Source organism: Gavia stellata, chromosome 2 (genome assembly GCF_030936135.1).
Source record: "Gavia stellata isolate bGavSte3 chromosome 2, bGavSte3.hap2, whole genome shotgun sequence".
Lineage (NCBI taxonomy): Eukaryota > Metazoa > Chordata > Aves > Gaviiformes > Gaviidae > Gavia > Gavia stellata.
In genome coordinates, this window is record NC_082595.1 from 57,282,984 (window position 1) to 57,303,649 (window position 20,666).

The following is a 20,666-nucleotide window of genomic DNA, read 5'->3' on the forward strand; positions in this document are numbered from 1 at the left end:
CTGTAGAGCAACAACAAATGTAAGCGCCTCTGTTGCCTAAATTTAGGTGTGAGGAACCCTAGCCAATCATTTTTTAAAATTTTTTTTTTAACCAACATTTGCAAAAATACATCAGCTTTGAAAGATGCAAACTGACTTTTCTTACAGGAACTCTGTCGCTCTTTTCCTGGTATGTCCAATGCAGTGCAATACAGTACTGTTACTGTTCTTCATAGGCAAATGCTAAACCTTTTCTTACTACAGTGAAGGCAAAACTTTAATTCATAGTATTGTTGTTTAGCTACTTCTGGGTGTTGGGCATTGTATCAGTTTTATTTGTGTACACATTCCCTGGCAAAATCTTTAAATGGAAATATGACTCATTTCCATGTACAATTATATACAGAAATCAGCTTGCAGTTCTAAAGCTAATTTACTTTGCAGTGTATTTTAGTCATATAAATAAACATCCATTTCTTTAGATACGCTACAGTAATTGGAAGTAGCTGTGGATAGTACTGGGATCATGTAGCAAAACCAGGCAGCCAAGCTGAAACAGAACTTCTCTTGGGCGTGACCGACCGCTGAACTCCATTTCTCTTAGTAATAGAACTTGTTATTTGCTGGGCTCAACATCGGGCTCTTTTACTGCACAACTGTGTTAACATTTCTCATTTTCAAGCACATACACAATCAGACAACTCAAGCTTTGTTGACTGTACAAACTGCACCGCAAGTTCCTAGGTTAACGATAGGACCTATGAGGTGAACTACTGATCCACTCTGGAGTCCTGCACAGTCTTAAGGATGAGTTTATAAATCGTCTGTCGCTAAGGCAACTCAGTTATTTTCAGAGTTAAGCATGGTATAGAGGCCTGTTCACAATAAACAGCTGGCTGAACACGAGAAGCAGCTGCTGCCAGCAGCACTGATAGCCATGTTGCTAGGGAACAAGAAGAGCCAAGCTTACGAAAATAAAAGCACAATTCAATAATGACTTCTGGAGTAGCAAGTCAGAGAAATGTGATTTGTGATTTCAAGCACCTGCAGTTCCACCCCAGAAGCTTTTGCCCAAACATTCCAAGACCCTTCCCTTCTCTGCTGGCCAAACGTTCCACAACTTATGGATGGCAAGATCCTCAGTATAATTAACAGAGATGAAGTAACTGCTGTAGCTTTCTTTCTTACTCACTAAGATCACATATTTAAATATGATTGGGAGAAAAAACATGTTAGATATTCAAATTCATTATTAGTTTAATTAAGACAGGTAAAGCAGTTACTTTACATATTGAAGGCCATACATCATAACTCAAAAATAAAGGATCTAAAGGATATTTTTTGTTTGAAAAGCATTGATTTTCCCTTCCATCAACTCTAAAAATTTGTATTAAAATGCAAATTTTGTACATTTCTTCTGATATCTTTTTATTGCAGAACTATTGGCACAGTTCTTACACCTTGGTGATAGTATGGCACACTTCTGGTTAAAATCTTACATGAGCAGTCATTTTTGTTTTGATTGCTTATCAATAATTCATAATGAATACAAGCCAACAATGGGAGGTCCTGGCACTGAGGAGTTCAATAAAGAAGTTTTAAGACCCTTCAAACATTTTGAAGTTAAGGGGACATTAAGTTATTCTCTGTGATGTCACAAGACTTGAATGGATTTTTGAAAAAGATGTTCAAATAGATTATCAGAGGTACTGAGAAAATACACGTAGTAATTCAGAAGACAGTCTGCTTAGACCAAATTCAACAGGGGCAGAATTCACACATGGAGGCACAGCACTTGTTGGAAGAGCCCACGCATGCTGCAAAGGAACTGAAGAGGAAAGAAACGGGCATCCTGCTGGAGAAACTGGGATCCAGTTTCACTCCTTATGCCTGGAGCTCAATTTTGAAACAGAATTAACGATTTAAAAGATAAAATATTTCAAATAGTTGAAGCATGTCACTGGGTTGTCATACGCACTGAGAGAAAAGAACATACAGGTACGAAACTATTCAAAACACCACACTGTGAATTCTGGGCAAAAGCAAAAGCTTTAGAGCCTCCAGCAAACCCTGTTTTCTGGCTATGCTAAAAGTAAAATCCCCACCTCCTCAGACTTTGCTATGACGTGCCCTCATGAAGAAGGGGGAATGGACAGGTTTGTTAGCTCGCTTTGAAGAAGCCGAGATTTGTAAACCGCGGGGCGGGGGATTATGGGTTGCAGGAGGCAGCAGCAAATACGAGCCTCAGCTACCTCGGGGCTAACCCTGCTGTACAGCACCCCTCCTTCCCCCCGACCTGCCATCCTCCCGTGTTGTACACAGGAGCAGCGTCCCTTTCTAACGGGGGAACAGGGACAGAGCCGTGCAGGCAAGCAACAGCGCGCAGCACCGTCGCAACAAGAAGCCGTCGGTGTATCTTCCGTCGGCGAGAGGCAGAGCAGCTGGGACACCTCCCGCACCCACGGAGCGCACCCCTCTCCCCGCAGGGCGCCGCGCTGCTCGGCGGGGAGCCGGGCCCGCCGCCCCTCACCTGCTCCCGGGGTGACCGGCGCCCCGCAGTCGCGGCGGCCCTGCGGAAGCGGCGCGTCCCCACACCACGGCCGCTGAGGCACCTGAGGGAAGCGCCCCCGCTACCCGCCCGGCTCCGGCCCCGAGGGCTGCCGGCTCCGCGGCCGCTCTCCGCCCCACCGCCCCGCTCGGGGGCCGCCGGGTCCGGGCGTGGAACGGCGCGGAGGGGGCGGGGACCGAGCCGCTCCTCCCGCCGGGTGAGGGAGCTGCGGACGCTGCCTCCGCGCGGCGCGGCGGCGGCGGGAGCGCGGCCGGAGGGGCGGCGGCGGCGGCGGCTGGCGCTGCAGGTACCGAGCGGGAGCGGGGCGGCCGCCTGGCGCTGCCCGCCGCCGCCTGGCGCGTACGGGGGCGGCGCCGCACACACGCCTCGGCGGGGCCGCCGGTGTGGGCGCTGCGAGCACACCCGCAGGCCGTGCCGCCCGGAGGCCGGGCGGGACGGCACGGGACGGGACGCGCCTGGGGCAGCGCTCCGCAGGCGGGCGGCCGAGGCGGCGCGCTGCCGGCCCAGCCCGGCCCCGCCTCGCCGCACAGCGCAGCACCCTCCCGGCCGCGCCGCGTTCAAAACTTGCCGCGCTCGCGGCGGTGGGGCGGGGGTGGGAGGCCTGGCTCCGCGCTGCGGGGCGCCCCCCGCCTGCCGCCGCCTGGGGCGGGGCGGGACGGGACAAGAGGCTGCCGCCTCCCCTCACCCCCCGCCAAGCGAGCGACAGAGCGGGTCACCGGGCGGTTTCGCTTTCTGACATTAACAGGGAGACGAGCCCCGCCCGGAAGCGGCCCGGTCCCCGCCACCCTGCCTGCACCAGCGGGCGGGCGCGAGAAGCGCGGCGGCGCGGAACCTGCCTCCCGCCGCGGGGGTGACTGACTGACTGACGGGGGGCGGGACGGGGACGGGGGGGGGGGGGGTGACTGACTGACGCGGGGCGGGACTGATTGGCTGGCTGGGGCGGGGCGGGGCGGTTGGTTGGCGGGAGCCGACTGTGGGAGGCGGCGGGCGGCGCGTGGCGGCGCGAGCCGGGCGGCCGCCGCGGTCCCGCCGGGCAGCCGACAGCTCGGAGCGCCTCGAAACGAGGGGCCGTCGCCCACGCTCATCAGCCGCGCACGCGCCAGCCCCGCCCCGCTCTCGCCCGGCTCCGTGGTGGGCCTTTCCGAGCGGAAAGTAAGTTTTCCGGTTGGCGCCGGACCTCGCCGCAGAGCCGGGCGTTGTCGCCGCTTCGCCTCGCCTGCCTGCCTGTGGGCGCAGCATGGTGCTGAGCGCGGAGCAGGTGAACCTCATCGGGCAGGTGTTCGAGTCCTACGTGCTGGAGCACCACAGGGACGACATCCTGGGCATCCTGAGGGAGGCCGACGACGAGGCGCACTACCCCGTCGTCGTCGACGCCTTGACGCTCTTCGAGACCAACATGGAGATCGGGGAGTATTTCAACGCCTTCCCCAGCGAGGTCCTCCCGATTTTCGACAGCGCGCTGCGCCGGGCTGCCCTGGCAGCGCTGCAGGCCGCCGCAGCCCCGCCGCAGCTCAGCGCGAAGCAGAACCTCCACGCCAGGGTCTCCGGTGAGTGGCGGGGTGGGGCGGCAGCGAGGTCAGCGTTGCCGTGTCCCCTTATTCTGTAACGAACTGTTGGGGGTCACGGGAAGGAGCAAGTTTAATTCTTGCCATTTCAGCGTTCAGACCAATGAGGAATAGCTCGTCTTTATGAAACAGAAAAGAACACATGCAAACACATGGAGCTGAGTAGACCAACCCAGAAAAAAGCTGTGGTCATCCCTGATGGCGTGCGTGCAATGGTTGGCGTTTGTTGCTGGGTCAGGACTTACGCCAAAGCCTTTCTGTGGCAAAAAGGCTCCTCACCTCAAATCAGCGTCTCACATTATTTCTCTTGTTAGACAGAAGGTCTAAAGAAAAAAAAAGTTGAAGGGGAAGATACGTAGTTTGTAGGTTTTCTTGCAGGTTGACTTCCTTATCGTGTCAGTTGGCTCATGGTCTTTATTGGCTCCAGCCATCTCCCAGAAGAGGCAAAGTCTAAATTTTGAGTTGTCTTGTAACAATTTAATCTGAAATAGTCAAATTTTATGCTTAACTAATTGTTATAAAATTACTTGTTGTGAAATTGGAATGAGCTGTTGGAAGGCGTAATCGTTAATAGAGGATTTTGTCCTTTTTTTCACTACAAGTTGATAGGCCATTATTCCTTATTAGTAGGAAATCTTTAGTAGCTTTGAGGTGTGGTAAGTGTGGGGTGCAGGTTCTGGAGTTAAAATGCCTGTTTTGCCTGTTGTGGGTAACTGGGTCAGTGGTGGCACAGTCCCTTCTGGTCGCTGTTGGTTGTAACTATTTGGAGCAATAGTCTGCAAAGCCAAGAGCTGGCGACCTGTGTTTCCCTCCCCTGCCCAGTGTTGGAGGGGTTTATGATCATTCAGTCTCTTGGCAGCTTGAACTTGCATAAATCACAGTTGTTAAATATACTTGTGTCCCAGTAAGTTTCATTACAAATATTGTCATTAAAATGCATACATCAGAAATATAATTAGCCTGTGGCTCTCTCAATGCTATTTTCTCAAGGTTTTAGGGGAAAAAAAAAAAAAAGGCTTACTACTTGTTTAGGTGTTACGGAGCTTTTATACAACTGCTGAGTATGTGGTGTAAGAGGATGGCCTCTACTAAAATTTGAAATGTCAGGTATTTCCTGGTACCTATAAAGTTGGAGTGAATGAAAACTTCCCCCCTGGTGTTCCAGGATGTGTTTTCATCATTCAGGGCTTCAGCATGAAAACCGGGTTATTTTTACTCCAAGTATGATTATTTTATAAGCTACCAGGAAGTATTAGAAGGAGTAAAGCAAGGGGCAGATGATCGCCGCATGAGTAGCGGTGTCTTTAAGACATTCCTGCTATTATCGGCCTGTTGCTGGAGCTGACTGTTCCTCCCACAGTGATGTTTTGTCTGACTATTCCCTAGTCAACCTCAGGCAAAATTAGCCACGTTTGATCAAGTAGTTTTAATAACTGATAAAAGTAAGTCTGACTGATCAATGATGGCAAAAGTTAGTCGGCAGACTCACAGCCTACTCCACCACTAAACAGGAGGGAAACTGATGAAGAGCAGGGGGTGGTTATCCTCGTGCGGTCCAGCTGGATCAAAAGAACATCTGTCCATGTAGTTTGGTTTATGTTCTGTACCACCAAAAGGCTGGCTGCTGAAGAAACAAAAGCAATAAGCTAAATGATCTGTAGGCTTTTTTCCGCCCAAATTTTCCCATGATACTGTTACCTTTTAAGTGGATGCTGGGTTCTGATTACCTTCAGGATTCTCATCTTGGATTGCCGCTTCCCATTCCCACATCAAACTGGAACAAGGAGAAGGTGGTACGCTCTTCTTGGTGGGAGCGGCAAGCAACTACCTGGAGTGGGGCCGAGGAGATTTGCGTGTCAGGTTTGGACTGAAGTGAGGAAAAGTGGTTTTGCTTATGCTAGGTATAAGAATGCAATCTTAGCACGCTCATACCGATATGGACAGGGCATCTAGGAATTCAAAGAAGGACTTGGGGAATGTGAATACGCAGTGATTAATAATGGATGATTATCCCAGGTTCACTGAAGAAAGTAAAAGATTAAGTTCTTTATCTGAATTTTAGCATTGTAGGAATTTGATTGTATAACTTCTCCTTTTGCTACAAATCCATTAAAAGATTTTTCCTTGCTTACAGTTAGCCTAAGCGCTGCTGTGTCTGTTACTGATGGCCAAGCTGCTTCTATACACGCTATTACTAATATAGTAAAGCTTATTCAAAGAGGCACATACTGAAATAAAGTCTGTCAAGCAGTCTAATATGATCAGAATGAAGGCTCTTTTTTTCCCCATCCAGACTCTTGTCTCTTCAATATCCACAGAGATGATCATACCATATATCCTGACAACAGTGCTGCAGCTCTCTCTAGTGTAAGATGTGTTGTATTTTGCAGAAGTTGTTGAGCTGCACCAATAATGAACTGGGAAAAAAAGATGCCAAAACAGTTGGAAAAATAATGGATTTTATCTTTCTTTACCTGAACTGAATAGAAATGCAAACCTGTGGGAGAAAAAGAATTTTCGACAGGTTTGGTAGAATATGCAAATAGCTTTGTTACAGTCAACCAGAAAAATTTTTTTGCAGTTCTACATAATACTTTCTTTTCCCTTTCTACTTCTTTTTTTTTTTTTTACTTTATTCTTTTACCTTTTAAAATTAGTTTAATATTTTGAAATATTTTCTTTAAACAAAAACAAAAGGTCAAACACTTTGCTTAAAAGCATGAGAACAGAATGTTTCAGTGTCTGAAATAAAGCACTTGGTTTTGAAAATACTGAAATAAATATGATGTCTTTTTTTTAGCAGCCAAAGCTACTAAGAAGATTTGACTTAAATGCAAAAATAGTTTTGATCCCCTTAGAAACATCATTTTCCAGCAGATTTATTATTTTACATCTCTGTTTCCTAGCTCTATTTTGGAAGTAAAGCTAAGAAATTATTTTAAGAGCAGGTAATTTCGTTTTAAGTTGATAATTATTGGTATCTTGTAGTTCATATACTGACTTCTGAAGAGGCAATATTTTGATGCTATCCTCAGGTGTGCATTTCAGAGACTTTTATTTTTATAAAGACTTTTTAGGCTGTTGAAGTAGATTAATCTTCCTGACGATTTCAGCCACTGTGGTGCTAAACGATGGCCACACAGGTGAACGCTGGAGCAGGATCAGTACACCACAGAACTGGCCGTTGGGGTGGAACTGAAGGAGGGCAAGTGCCACGAAAATGTTCTGTCACTATTCATTTGAACGTAGAAGTGAATTTGCTTTGGTTGTGTTCATAACCCCTTTATATTCTTCTTATGCCATCTTCCTCGTGCTTGAGGCTTACTGGTATGCAATGTGGATTTAAGATCAAATGCTCACAGACTATGAATTTTCAATTTGCTTAGACTTGAGAATTCACACAAGATTAGGAGTTACACTTGTTTAAATGTGGGAATAACATTGAACCACAATTAAGTAGCATAACTAAAATTTTGTAATTCAGGTAAACCAGTTGTAGAATAAATGTCATTTGCCAAAAGATCATTTAAATTAATAAATAGGTCTGAGAACATCAGGAGCCATTTCCACGAATGGAAACTGCTCATGACTATTCAGCCCTTGGCAAGAGCAGGAGAGTAAAATGGCAATATTTTCTGTTAGTGCTCAGCGTCTGATGTTTTTCACTATCTGAGGCCAGTGAATCAGATTTATGGTACAACAGATGAATTGTTGAATCACATTTATGAAAAAATAATAGCAATGGCTACTGTTAATGTGTCTGGCATTTTTTCTAGTCTTTCTGTTTAACTGCATTGTAAGTCCATGTTTCATATGAATAGCCTTATGCTGCACATATTTTTGTTTAACAGGTTTGCCTGTTTGCCCAGAGCTGACTCGAGAGCACATTCCTAAAACCAGGGATGTGGGTCACTTTTTGTCTGTTACTGGGACTGTCATACGTACCAGTTTGGTGAAAGTTTTGGAGTTTGAACGGAGTTATATCTGCAATAAATGCAAGCATGTGTTTGTCGTCAAGGCTGACTTTGAACAGTACTACACGTTCTGTCGTCCATCAGCCTGTCTTAATGAAGAAGGCTGCAACTCAACGAAGTTCACGTGTCTCTCTGGAACAACCTCTTCTCCTACCTGCTGCAGAGACTATCAAGAAATCAAAATTCAAGAACAGGTAAAAAAAAATAAGATGGAGAAAAAGGGGAGGGTATTTAGGTTATGGATGTCTCAAGAAGAAAAAGAATTAACTTACTACAGAAGGCGTTTGGGGGCTTAATTTCCTGCTGGAATAAGGTAACTCCGCTAATTTTAGTGAAACTGTTCATGTTTACGTCAGAATTAAGTTGTTGATTAGACTTACATTATTAGGTAACTCCATTCCAGATCATACAAAACAACTGGGATGAGTGCCTAGGTTAAATTTCCATGCTGAATCCTTATAAATACCAAGTTTGTGTTGTTTCTCTAAGGACTAAAGCTAGCTCAGTGGTGGCCAAGGCCAGCTGTAGCGGTGCAGTATGGTCAGCACATGGTGTCTGCAAATGTCTGTTCCCTTCAGCCAATATTGGATTCAACAATTATTGAATACATGCTCCTCGCAGAATTTGCATTCGTTTTTCTGAAGGTAGCTCTGGGTGGAAGTACAGCTAAGCTGGAAGAGTAAGAAATAAGCGAGCCTCTTTTTACTGTAGTGCATGACTAAGACAAAACTGGCACAAGAAAATCTACGCGGTATGAAAGTAGAGAATAGGGTATATTGCAGACAATGTTTCTGTGTTTATGTTCAGTGTCTTTTTCATACATCTATTCTAAGATCTCTTCAGTTGTTTCAGGTTTTTGATTTTATAAATTAAGAGTGTGGTGGTGCCAATCTACATGCAAGATTTATGAAAACAGAAATGCATTAAATTAGAAACGAAACTCTTTAAAGTTCAGAACAGCAAAAAAGTAAGGGAATAAAACTATTTCTAGGAAATAAGCCCTATGCTGGGTGTTTATATTATGATTGTTTCTGACATATGGTTTCTATAATTTATTTTTTTTGTTTTACTGTGTGACGCACAGATCTCCGTGATGGGAAGGATTTTCAGTGGCATGGGCTTATTAAACACAGTAAAGTTAAACTAGGAATGAATTTCACTCGTGTTTCCTACTGAGCTCTGCAAGTAACTGTGTATGTGCCACCAGTACTGACAGTGATGTGAACTGCCTGTGGCCATTTAGATAATACATAAGGATGAATTAACCTTCCTAGGCACTAGAGAGTGAATAAATCTAGAATTCTAGCATGTATGACCTGTGCTGCAGAATGAAAAGGTACTTCTGATCATTGTTCTTGTGTAGTGGATATTCTAAAAACTATTGCAAGCTTTAAGTATAAATGGAAAGATTGCTGGTTGGAAATAGACTGTGACAAGATTGCATAGACTTTGCCCTGGAGAAAGAAAAAGAATTGCAGGAGTTACTGGCACATTTGTGAATATACATTTGACTGGTTGAGTGCAATTTGTTTTTTCCTGTTGTTGATATAATCGTTGACACCTAGGTGTGAACTTATATCTCAACCTGTCAAATTATGGTTAAATACCCGAAAAATACAGAGAATAATCTTTCAGTATATACTTCCGTGAAGGGTTATCTAACCCATGGACATGCTTCAGTACCCAAAGTAAACTTTGCATATTGAAGAAGTGTCTAAAAATACCTCAAATTATTAAAAGAAAATAAAAAAATCAGCTCTTTCAAATGACCTCTCTTAGTGAGATTTCTTCAGCAAGATACTGAAATCACACAGCACCTCCCGGGATTGAGTACCTTCAACTAATTTGATACCCAATCGCATTTCCATTAATATAAGCATTAAAGTTCCATTATTAAGTTCATGGCAGCAGTGGCATGTTTACTGTGTAAGTTTTGTGAGAAAAAGCAAGGACTGACCTCAGTTCCAAGAAAGGAATGTAGGTCCTTAAGCCAGAGCAGCTATATATGGCTTTTGAAAGGTGCTGTTCTTAAGAAGCGCATTTTCTTCCTGTCTCCTAGGTTCAAAGACTGTCTGTTGGAAGCATCCCTCGTTGCATGGTGGTTGTTCTAGAAGATGACTTAGTGGACAGTTGCAAGTCTGGTGAGGATACGGCCTATATTGCATATGTTTGTACCACAAGCATTTTTATTTTTCCATTTGAAATGAATCTTTGCCAAGTAGGCTGTTAGTGCTGAGGGCTTGTTGAATGAGATACGTTCATCTGTCACATTGCTGTTTCAGCTTGGACATTAGCATGGCAGTTGAAGACTATTCTAGAAAATGTCATACATCCCCATGTTATGTCTTGACTGTTTGACAAATCAGTTTCAATAAGAAATGTATTGTGACCTATGGAAGGTACGTTGAATCTTGTTAGTGTGAAAACACCAAAACTCTTAAGGAAAATGGTCCACACCATCACACAGTGTGTGGTGCCCCTCTGTAGGTTCGGAGAGCTGGGTAACCTGACTTCCTGTCTAAGGAGCGCTGCAGGTGGAAAAAGCTACTTGGCATTCAAAAAAGAAGCTAATTGGCAGGAGGATGTATGAAGAATGGACTAAAAATTCTCCGATAGGCACATCCCCACAAGAAATTAATTTCTGGTTGTACTTTCTTAGAAGAATACTGTGGCCAGAATGTTAACGAGTGATTCTGGCATTCATCACAAAAGTTACCAGAAGTCAGATAAGTTTTGACTAGATTTTTTTGTGTAGTAAATCTAATTGAAAGAAGAGCTTCTACAGTTTGTTGTGAATTCCTCTTTTAGAAAAGAGGAAACAAGCAGAGGTATACCTTTAAGAATTCACCTACCTTAAACAGAACCAGAAAGACATAGCACCTTCCTATCACAGGCATAAGGAATCTACCTAATGTTTGTTTTAGACTTCCAGTAACTGCAGGAGGTTTGCTTTTTGTTGTTGGGTTTTTTAACCTTATTAACTGTAACACAGGATCTCAGTTGCATTATTATGCATTATAGCTAACTGACACATCTGCATATATGAAGTCAGATATTATTTTACTAATTTTTGTTGTTACCACCAGGAGATGACATCACAGTGTATGGAGTGGTAATGCAGAGGTGGAAACCTTTCCACGAGGATGCACGCTGTGACTTGGAGCTTGTTTTGAAAGCCAACTATGTTAAAGTAAACAATGAGCAGCTAGCAGGGGTTGTAATTGATGAAGAAGTCCGCAAGGAATTTGAAGACTTCTGGGAAAAGCATAGGAATGATCCCTTAGCAGGTTAGTAGTTGAAAGATTTCGAGTAGGACACATGTTCAGATATAGATGAAATCAGGAGTGAAATACAGTGACTGAACACATTTTTCCCCCATTATCCTGTCCCGCCACCTGTTCCTCCAAAAATGTATTTTTTCCAGTACAGGAATATGAAATTCTTTCTTTAATATTACTGGGGAAAAAAGTACCAAACATACTGCATTAATCTTCCTTCTTTTGAGCTTTCACAGAATCACAGAATGATAGGGGTTGGAAGGGACCTCTGGAGATCATCTAGTCCAACGCCCCTGCCAGAGCAGGTTCACCTAGAGCAGATTGCACAGGAATGCGTCCAGGCGAGTTTTGAATATCTCCAGAGAAGGAGACTTCACAGCCTCTCTGGGTAGCCTGTTCCAGTGCTCTGCCACCCTCAAAGTAAGGAAGTTCCTCCTCATGTTTAGACGGAACTTCCGATGACCAAGTTTGTGCCCCTTTCCTCTTGTCCTGTCACTGGGCACCACTGAAAAAAGACTGGCCCCATCCTCCTGGCACCCACCCCTAAAGTATTTATAAGCATTAGTAAGATCCCCCTCAATCTTCTCTTCTCCAGACTACAAAGACCCAAGTCCCTCAGCCTTTCCTCGTAAGAAAGACGTTCTAGTCCCCTAATCTAGTCCCCTAGTCTAGTCTTCTTTCTAGTCAAGTGTTTTGTGGAACATTTATTAATAAGAAATGAGAAATAATAGAAGTATCAGGGGAAAAAAAGAAAAACGTTTTATAATCAAGAAAGAAAAAGCATACCTCTTAGAAGAAATAGTGCAGACCAGATCTGCTTTTAGTCAGCATAGCTGTTGACTCTGGGGCGAGAGTTCTGACTAACTGTCTCTGAATCCCAAATTAAGCTGTGAATCCTTACCACAGAGCTTGGCACATCTCATCTTTAACCTAACTCTTGGATGCCTAGACTCTTGATTTAGGTGCTGTGGAGCCTCCTGTCAAATATGGAGAGAGTCTCCCAATTCACAGCGGCTTCCAGAACAGCTGGAGTGTTTAGTACACTGGCTCCTAAACTTACCATGCTCTGCAGTCAGCCACCTAGGAATTAGCAGGAGTTGTGTATGGATCTCTGTCCCTCTCCATAATCTCCTGAACCACAGGGAAGCTCAATGGACTTTTTAGGATCTCTGTCACTGAACTGTCTCAGGCTAACACTGTCTTTTAAAACCCTGAAAAGAGCTTAGTCTTTCTCCTTAAAAGACAAACGGGAGGAAAAGCAGGTGGGAATGTTGCCCATGTCAGCTTAAAAATCAGAGCACTCACGTAAGAAATTGGAGATCTTGTCAATGGCAAAGATTCTTCAGAACTGCATTTCCTGGAAAGCAATTTAATTGCTAGTCTCCTGCTGTTTGGAACGAGAACATTTCTTCCTCTTGCTATTTGGAATGAGAACATTTCTTACCACCCTGGTTAGAACTATTCAGAAAGTAATTCAGGATCCTCTTTGAAGGATTTCATTTAATCTTTCATTCTCAGGACAATTTTTGGAAGCCTGCAGGGAGCAATGTGGTTTTATGCAATATTACCGATTCAGAATAAATAAATTAATATGAAGTGGCTACAAGAAAATTGAGGTGAAAATTAGAAGGACTCTGACTGCCCAAGATGTCTGTTTCAGGCCGTTTTTCTGAATTTGAGTCTCCTCAGGTAAGAGCAGAGATGAAATTTGACTGAGGAGTCTAAGGTATAGGCTGTTTCACAACAGGATGTATGTACATTTACTGTTTTTCAAGAGATAATGGTAGTTACTACTGCATTTTATGTCAGTCAGTTGCTGATGCTGTTGCTGTGTATTAGGTGTCCTGAGAAAGTCTACCATGGCAGGCCTCTGAAAGAACTTATGCAGGTGACTTTATTTTTTCTGGATACTCTGTAGGAAGAAGCAGAACTGCTGAGCTGCTCAGCGCTGACAAGGCAAATGAATCTGAAGTCAAATAGAGGCAACTGTGGAGATAAATCTTGAGTTATGCTATAGCTGACCAAAGTTCTTAAAATTTCATTTTTGGACAAAGATGTGTTAATTGCCTCAGAAGACCTCCACAAGAAACACATCTGCCTCAAGTCATCTATTAGGTGCCTACGTATTTTGCCAGTACCATGTACTTGCATCTAAATTTAAAACATTAAGTTAAGAACTCAAAATTGGTCACTCTGTTTTATTCCCTAGCAATGAGAGTAATGTATGGCATTAAACCTGTGATCCCTTACGTGCTTAGTATCAGAATCTAGAAGGACAGAATTAATTCTGTTACACACCTTCCAAGCCAACAACATTATGATAGCAGACTGAAATATTCTGTTGCTGGAAAGGGACTATGGTAGCGAGGATGAAAGGGTCAAAGGAGACCTTTGGCAGAGAAGGGTCAAAGGAGAAGGCGATTCAAGACAACAGTGAGAAAATGAGCCATGCTATAGGTGCACAGGTTTAGGGCAAAATACTTCAAGTGTTAGATGTTTTCTTAGTTTTCTTAAATGTACAACATACCAGTTTTCAAGGGGATGTTTTGAAGTCTGGAGACTAAAGTTTTGTCCTTCATAGCCCCTACACTTTAATCTGTGAAACAAAAGAATTTCCATGATGGCATTTCGTTTCTGCCTTTTGTCATGATAACCAGACCATACATTCCTTTAAATCCCAATAGGATTGGCTTTGCTGCTTGTGACTGTGGAAGACTAGACTTATTGATAATGAAGGAAGTTTGGATCAAACAACTGCTTTGGATCCCATTTGAAAAATAAAATATTAATAATAAAAAATCTCCTCCCTGCCCTGTTCCTCTTGTTCAGGAAGCAGGCCCAAATTATTTGTGAATGTATGTAGGACTGTGGACATAGGAAGATTATTTGTCAGTGTACACAGGACTTTAAGTGTACATGGGAGTCCATGGGAAGTCAAGTTTTAGTCTTAGGGCTGAATGCCATTTTTTGCTCCTGTTCTAGGGAGGAATGAAATTTTGGCTAGCTTATGTCCTCAAGTTTTTGGATTGTACCTGGTGAAGCTGGCTGTAGCCATGGTGCTTGCTGGTGGTGTACAGAGGACTGATGCTACTGGAACTCGAATCAGAGGTTAGTATTGTTTCTAATAGTATCGCATCCTTTCTAACTGTTGTTCCCATCCCTGTCTTCGCCTACATCCCTCCCCTGTCCAAAATCAAACCAGTAGGGTTTCAGAAGCATAATGATCCCATTTTCTTGAGTGAGAGCAATTTTTGATTAATGCTGAGTATTCTTCCAGAATCTCAGACAAATAAAGTGGGTATCTAGACTTCCTCTTTTTATTTTAAATTTTCGCAAATAAAACCCAGTAAAAGTGGGTGTTCAGGATTCCATTAGGTAGAATATTAAAGGCAGTTGTTTTAGATAAAACATAAACTATTTTTTTTATTTTATAAGTGACGTTTTGAACTGATTTCTAGTAGAATATTCCCAGCAGTATTTGGCATCAAAGGATGGAATATTAATGTTTCCTTAATGTGGATCACTATAGTACATTGAAAGGAAAAATTAAAGGATTCATTTTACTTCCTAATGCCAGACTTTTCCATCTGTGATTGTCAGCACATCTCACTTAGTTCTGTTACTGTAAGTTACCTGCCTGCTGATTCTCCTTCTGTTGTTATTAGATGGCAAACATGCCGTATGCCAGGTGGTACGCAGGTCATAATCTATGTAGGTCATAATAATTCTAAAATAATACATGGGTATATACAAATACAGGATTTTCTTAACGCTCCAGCAGCTAAATAAGGTTATAGACTTTATATTTGAATTGAAGTTGTATTAATGTTTTGTAGAAGACAGTGAAATAATTTTAGAGCACTTCAGTGAGATTGTAGTAGCCAAATTATTTACTTCTGTAATTGCATTGTTTTGATATTACTAAATTTTGTAACTGTTGGCAATGTAACAGAATTAGTTACGAAAAACAACCTGCTGATTTTATTAGTCCTTTTCACAATAATTGAAGTAACTGAATAGTGGAATGATAACCAAACCCTGGTATCCTTCTGTTTCGCGTTCAAGAGTGAGATGAGTCTGAGAAATGAGTATTCTAAAATGTAAGAACTCGCATTACAGGAAGTATGTCAAATACCTCCTAATATTTTTAAAATATTTCCTATTCATATATTTATCGCACCAAATAAATAGTACAGTCTTAAACAGAATTACATATTGTAATGTATATGTAGTACTAAACGTTAGGCGAATAATGAGAAGTATTATTTAATTCAGAGCATTTTGTGTATATCTTTCTCTGTATATGAACTGTCTCCTCCTACATTAACGTTTTCCCCCAAGGTGAATCACATCTTTTGTTGGTTGGAGACCCAGGTACGGGGAAATCTCAATTTCTCAAGTATGCAGTAAAGATTATACCACGGTCTGTGCTTACTGCAGGAATTGGATCTACAAGTGCAGGTATGTGTTTCTTCAGCTGGAACACTTTACTTTTTTCACTGGAGTATGTTTATATAGAGGCGTTCTACATATATGAACATAGGTGCTCAGGTTGTATGAGCACAGGTGAAGCAAAGAACTGCTGTGGAGGCATATGAGGCTTGACATGACTCTCTGCAGAAGGGCAGTCCTGCCCCTTCTTCTGTATCAGTGGAGCAGTGTGATGAGCTTCTAACAGGGAACCTTACAAGCCTCATCCAGTGGCACCTCTCACTGCTTTGCTAGCAGAGGGTGATCTGGACCTGTATTTTTAGTGTTATTCCCAGCTATGACAAATCTGAGATCTTTCCAGAGCTCACACTGTGAAGGGCTAGCATCACTTGGTTTCTCCTGAACAGATACTCTCCTCTCTTCTGTTCTTTTATATGTTCTGGCTGGGTGCCAGTTTGATTTCTCCTTACTTTCTGGAAATTCACCCCTGTGCTGAGGAATTATTTCTGATTCATAAAGATGGTTTCGGAGAGCAAGCTGGGGTTTTTTGTTGTTGTTTTTTTTGTTTAGGTATGTCCCAGCTGGCTCTGAATGCCAGGTATCTTTACAAGCTCTTTTGGGGACGATGTGCAGGGTCAGATTACGTCTGCAAATGAGTTTATTTGAGCAAATGACTATATTACTAGTACATTCAAAATTGCAAAATAATTAGGGACAAACCCCAGTGTCTCAGCTAGCATGTGTAACTTGCTGCTTTTCATTGTATGTCTAGGAAATGGCATTATTTATACATGGGAAAAACAGAGAATAAATCTTTCCCAGTTCTGTAGCTATGTGTACATGTATATACTTGCTCTTCCGTAGCTGTGGAAGTGGAATGGGATGTTGAACATAGACACTCTTGTGTACCCGGAACTTGTTAGGAAACACACGTGCCTCTGGTTTTCCGTTCAAACTGTTGACAAATAGGCCTGGAGAGAAGCCAGAGAGAACATTTTGGCTCAGCATAAGCTTTTCTCCACCTTTTGTTCTGTGTTAAGAACTGAGAACAGGCTGGATAATTTAAATTTTGCTAGGGGACTGACAGTGACCTGGAGTGAAATTTTGCCCTGTATTTCAATGTGACCTTGCCCGCTTTTGTCAGTAGTAATCTCCCTGTGTCAGCTGTTCTTGGCCTCTGATGTTGCTGTTGCCTTTTTCACCACATCTCCCTCCTGTGCTTCATTTTCCATATGATCTGGTTTCCAGCTCAGCCATGATAGCTAGGTTTGAAGACATTTCCCTGAAAACCAGTATTGCAGTTTACAAGCTTACGTGGAATGTGTGCCGTAGAATCAGCTGTAATGATATGTGGAGATGGAGTTTCATCTTGTGAAAGGATTGTCTCGGGTCTTTAGATCATCTACATTTAACTTAGATATTCCTTATATTTTAAAAAGCTTCTCTCTCTCCCTGCCCTCCCCGTCCTTCCTGAAATCTGACAGCAAGTGAACCAAATTTCCACATTAAAATTCTTTAGGACCCTTATCACAAGTAAAACTTGAGTCCCTAGCAAGAAATCTTATTAACCCTAGTTTAATTTCAGGGAACCTTTCCATGACTAGAACTGCTGGACTAAAGCATTAATTTCTAGCCCAGGAGTTTGGATGTAGTTTTGAATTATTTTCTTTGCCTTCCCTGTGCAAGGAGTGTCTTACTTATGAATATGAATAACTGTACCGAACATTGATTCTGTCAGCTTGCTCTTCATGCAGAAGCTCCAAATGATGAGTTTAGAGAACTATTAAATCGCTTTACTTTCCTTGTTGTAATTGCACGCTTCAAATTACCAGTTTCTGCTTTCTTATGAGAGTCCTAATGCACATTTTTCCCGCCAGTGTACAAAGACTAAATCCATAAGTTCTTTCCTTCCAACTAGTTCCTTCTTTTACATAAAAGCAGTCTGGATTGCAGTTTAATTGCTGGCTCTGGGATTACAGTCCACATAGGCCAAAAGACACACCTGAGATTTGATAAACCCTGGAGAAGTGCTAAAAGCTGTCTTACATTTGGATTCCTTTTTTAGAGAAAACTGCTGATATTTAACCAACCTTTGGTAAGATTTTGTGCATTAACACATCTTGTACCCTTTACCCATCCAGTACTGTTTTAGGGTATGAGCTATTTATCAACTATAGAATTAGAATTCTGCTTCCAAAACTGTCTGTCATATCAGTTTTCCCTGGTTTTCTGTACAAGCGTTTCTTGGTACCAGGACAGTGTATTAGATCATTAACATTCTCCTTGTGCCAAAACTCTCTTTCTTTCCAGCTCCACCTTAGGTATCATGTGCTTTGAGAGCCCCTATGATCCTTTTGGGGTCCTGCAGTGTCATGTGCCCACTGCAGCCCGGTACACCATCCGGACCTAACTGGAATTGCCTTGCAGAATTTCAGAGAACAGCGACCTAACTCTGCAGCTTGATTTGCTGTTGAGCCTCTGCTCTTTCAGTCAGGTTCCTGCCTCCCCCAGTCCTTTTTAAACAAAGTCTGTGCTTCATCAGATGTGTTTTGCCTGATTCAGAAAGTATGACCCAGGCTAACACCCTGCTTTCTTGTTCTAGTGAATCAATACAGAAGACCTTCATCTTTCTGATCTCACCAACGGGCTTAAGTTGCCTGCTTGCTGCAGACAGCCCTTACAAATGACCAGTAATCTATTCTCTGTTTTGGAAAAAAACGTAATTTTACCTACACTTTCTGGATAGTGTTTCTGAGTTCACTTGTTTTATTAGGTCACCTTTCTTGTGAACACTTGGTAGAGATTTTCTGTTGAGACTTTTATGAGGAAGCAGGGCCCTTCCTCCCACATCTCTTTAATTAAAGTTGGCAGCCAGAATGCCAGCCCACATTCAACAACTCAATGGCAAAAATTTCTTTGACCGCTCTAGGACTTTCTGATTTGTAAATAAAAGATGGGGGAGCCATCTGTCCCACTGTCTGGTTCCGTCTACACAGTGTTTAGTTTTTGTAAAGGCCTTGTTCATTCTACCCCCCCAGCCTCTCATCTGAGAATAACAGGGAGTCATTCAGGTACCTTTACTTTTTATAAATTGATACATAGTTTTCCAGAAAAAAAAGAGACTTAGTGAGGTTTAACAAATTCTCTCTGTTGGTTCCCCCCTTACGAATGAGTTTAACCAACTGTTTTGCAGTCCCCAGAGCCATAGTGCTGCTTGTGCATAATTGGATGAGATAATCAGTAGTAAGAAAATATTTCATTTTCCCCTGGAGCTTGAGATCTGCAGTGATCAATTGAGTGGTGTGTTCAACTCCATGGGGACAGGAACCAACATATGCCTGCTGCTGGTGGGTCTGGACCTCGTGGACATCCAGGCCAGAGTTAATTCTGCTGCTTCCTGGTGCATATTTGGCTGTTCACGTTTCTGCAAAGTTTTGTTTGGTGTTGTGTCCCTCCACAGATGGACTGCTTAAAGAATTTTGTGAACTGTATTTAGAACAGCTTGTCCAAAAATCTGGGAGACTATCAGCTGTTTCTCCAGCTCTCCAGTTCTGTAAAATATGCCTTCCTGAGCTGTATGAAATACAGCCTCCTGGCCTCTCCTCTTACAGCCTCTACAGGGGCAACATCTAAGGTTGTCCATATCATGCCAACAGCAGTTTTCTACTATGGTTTTTTGTTTTCATTGCAGGCAACTAACTCAAGGGGAAACCACCACTTTTTCATAGTAAGCCTCTCCCTGCTAGGCAGGCTTCAGATGCTAACAGTTGTCTCTCTTCTGAGCCATTAGAAACCAGTTCAAAGTGGCTGAAGTGAGCCCTCCAGCTATGGTTATGAATAGAGTATGTGGTGTCAGTATCCTGAGGTAAGCCAGAGACTGAAACTGGAGACATTTTTCCCTGTTTGTAGATCCCCAGCTGTCCCTGGGCATTCCCTAGTTGATACGACCAAAGCAGTGCCAGGGAACATGCTAACAGTTTTACAACTGTGAATCCGTACCCTGGCCCTGATCAGGTTCTTAACAGAGATGCAGCCTGTAGCCCACTCTTTTCAGATCTTCACTTCTACCACAGGATTCTTCATTGTTTCCTGAATATTCATAATTGTACATGGACTATCAGCATGTACCTTGACAATGTTTTCCTGAGTGCATGGCTTCATAGGCTGTTCCTTAAACAGCTGGGCCTCAAGTTGAAGAGGCCTTAACTCTGTAGGAAGTCTGCTAGACTTCTTGAGGGAATGAATTTTGAAGTTGTGATGAAACCTCGTGAGAGAGATGCCACTTCTGTAACATCTCATCTCTTGCAGATCCTAAAATTCCCTTATTTCCTCTCAATAATGTTGCTCCAAGATGGCTTTGTCCTGAGACAGAGCTTACCTTGACTACCTGCATACGAAAGATTATTTAGCCAAGTAGATACCCGTCTTCAAAATTTTGTCCTATTCATACATCTGTATGTGAAGACCTGTAGTTAGGATGGACAGGAAATCCTGCAGGAGCAACATCTTTGTCATGTGGGCTGGAGGTTTCAGGTCTTACGCACTTCTGGCGTAACAGGTCCAGGCAGGCCTTCATCAGACTTTTTTGTCCTGCTGTTGAAATGGCAGGCATTTCAAGCAGTTGATTTTTGGATGGATATCCTATGTCTTCAGGATTCCCTTTACCATACCATAAAGCCCCTACTTCTTCCCAGTTTGTATCAGTGTAGCTCTGCCACACCTTTCTAGTGAGATAGGACAAACCAGAGGACCCCCTTATGTTGAAAGGTAGGCCTCCTTATCTCGTGGTCCAGGGGTGTTTTGGGGGGAGACCCAAGAACTCCTTCAAAGTTCCTGACATTTCAGCCAGTTCTTAACGCTGCTGTTAACA

At 43.1% G+C, this 20,666-nt stretch overlaps 1 protein-coding gene across 1 annotated transcript in view; it reads left to right on the forward strand.

Annotated features, from left to right (window-relative positions):
* The first annotated feature begins 3,785 nt into the window (after positions 1-3,785).
* The window catches only part of MCM9 (minichromosome maintenance 9 homologous recombination repair factor), a 49,112-nt gene continuing 32,231 nt past the window's right edge, over positions 3,786-20,666 (forward strand). Inside the window, exons 1-6 of the mRNA XM_059835509.1 lie at positions 3,786-4,095; positions 7,965-8,281; positions 10,147-10,228; positions 11,174-11,374; positions 14,348-14,473; positions 15,707-15,826. Of these exons, the coding sequence (XP_059691492.1) occupies positions 3,786-4,095; positions 7,965-8,281; positions 10,147-10,228; positions 11,174-11,374; positions 14,348-14,473; positions 15,707-15,826 (1,156 nt within the window). The remainder of the gene's footprint in view (positions 4,096-7,964; positions 8,282-10,146; positions 10,229-11,173; positions 11,375-14,347; positions 14,474-15,706; positions 15,827-20,666) is intronic.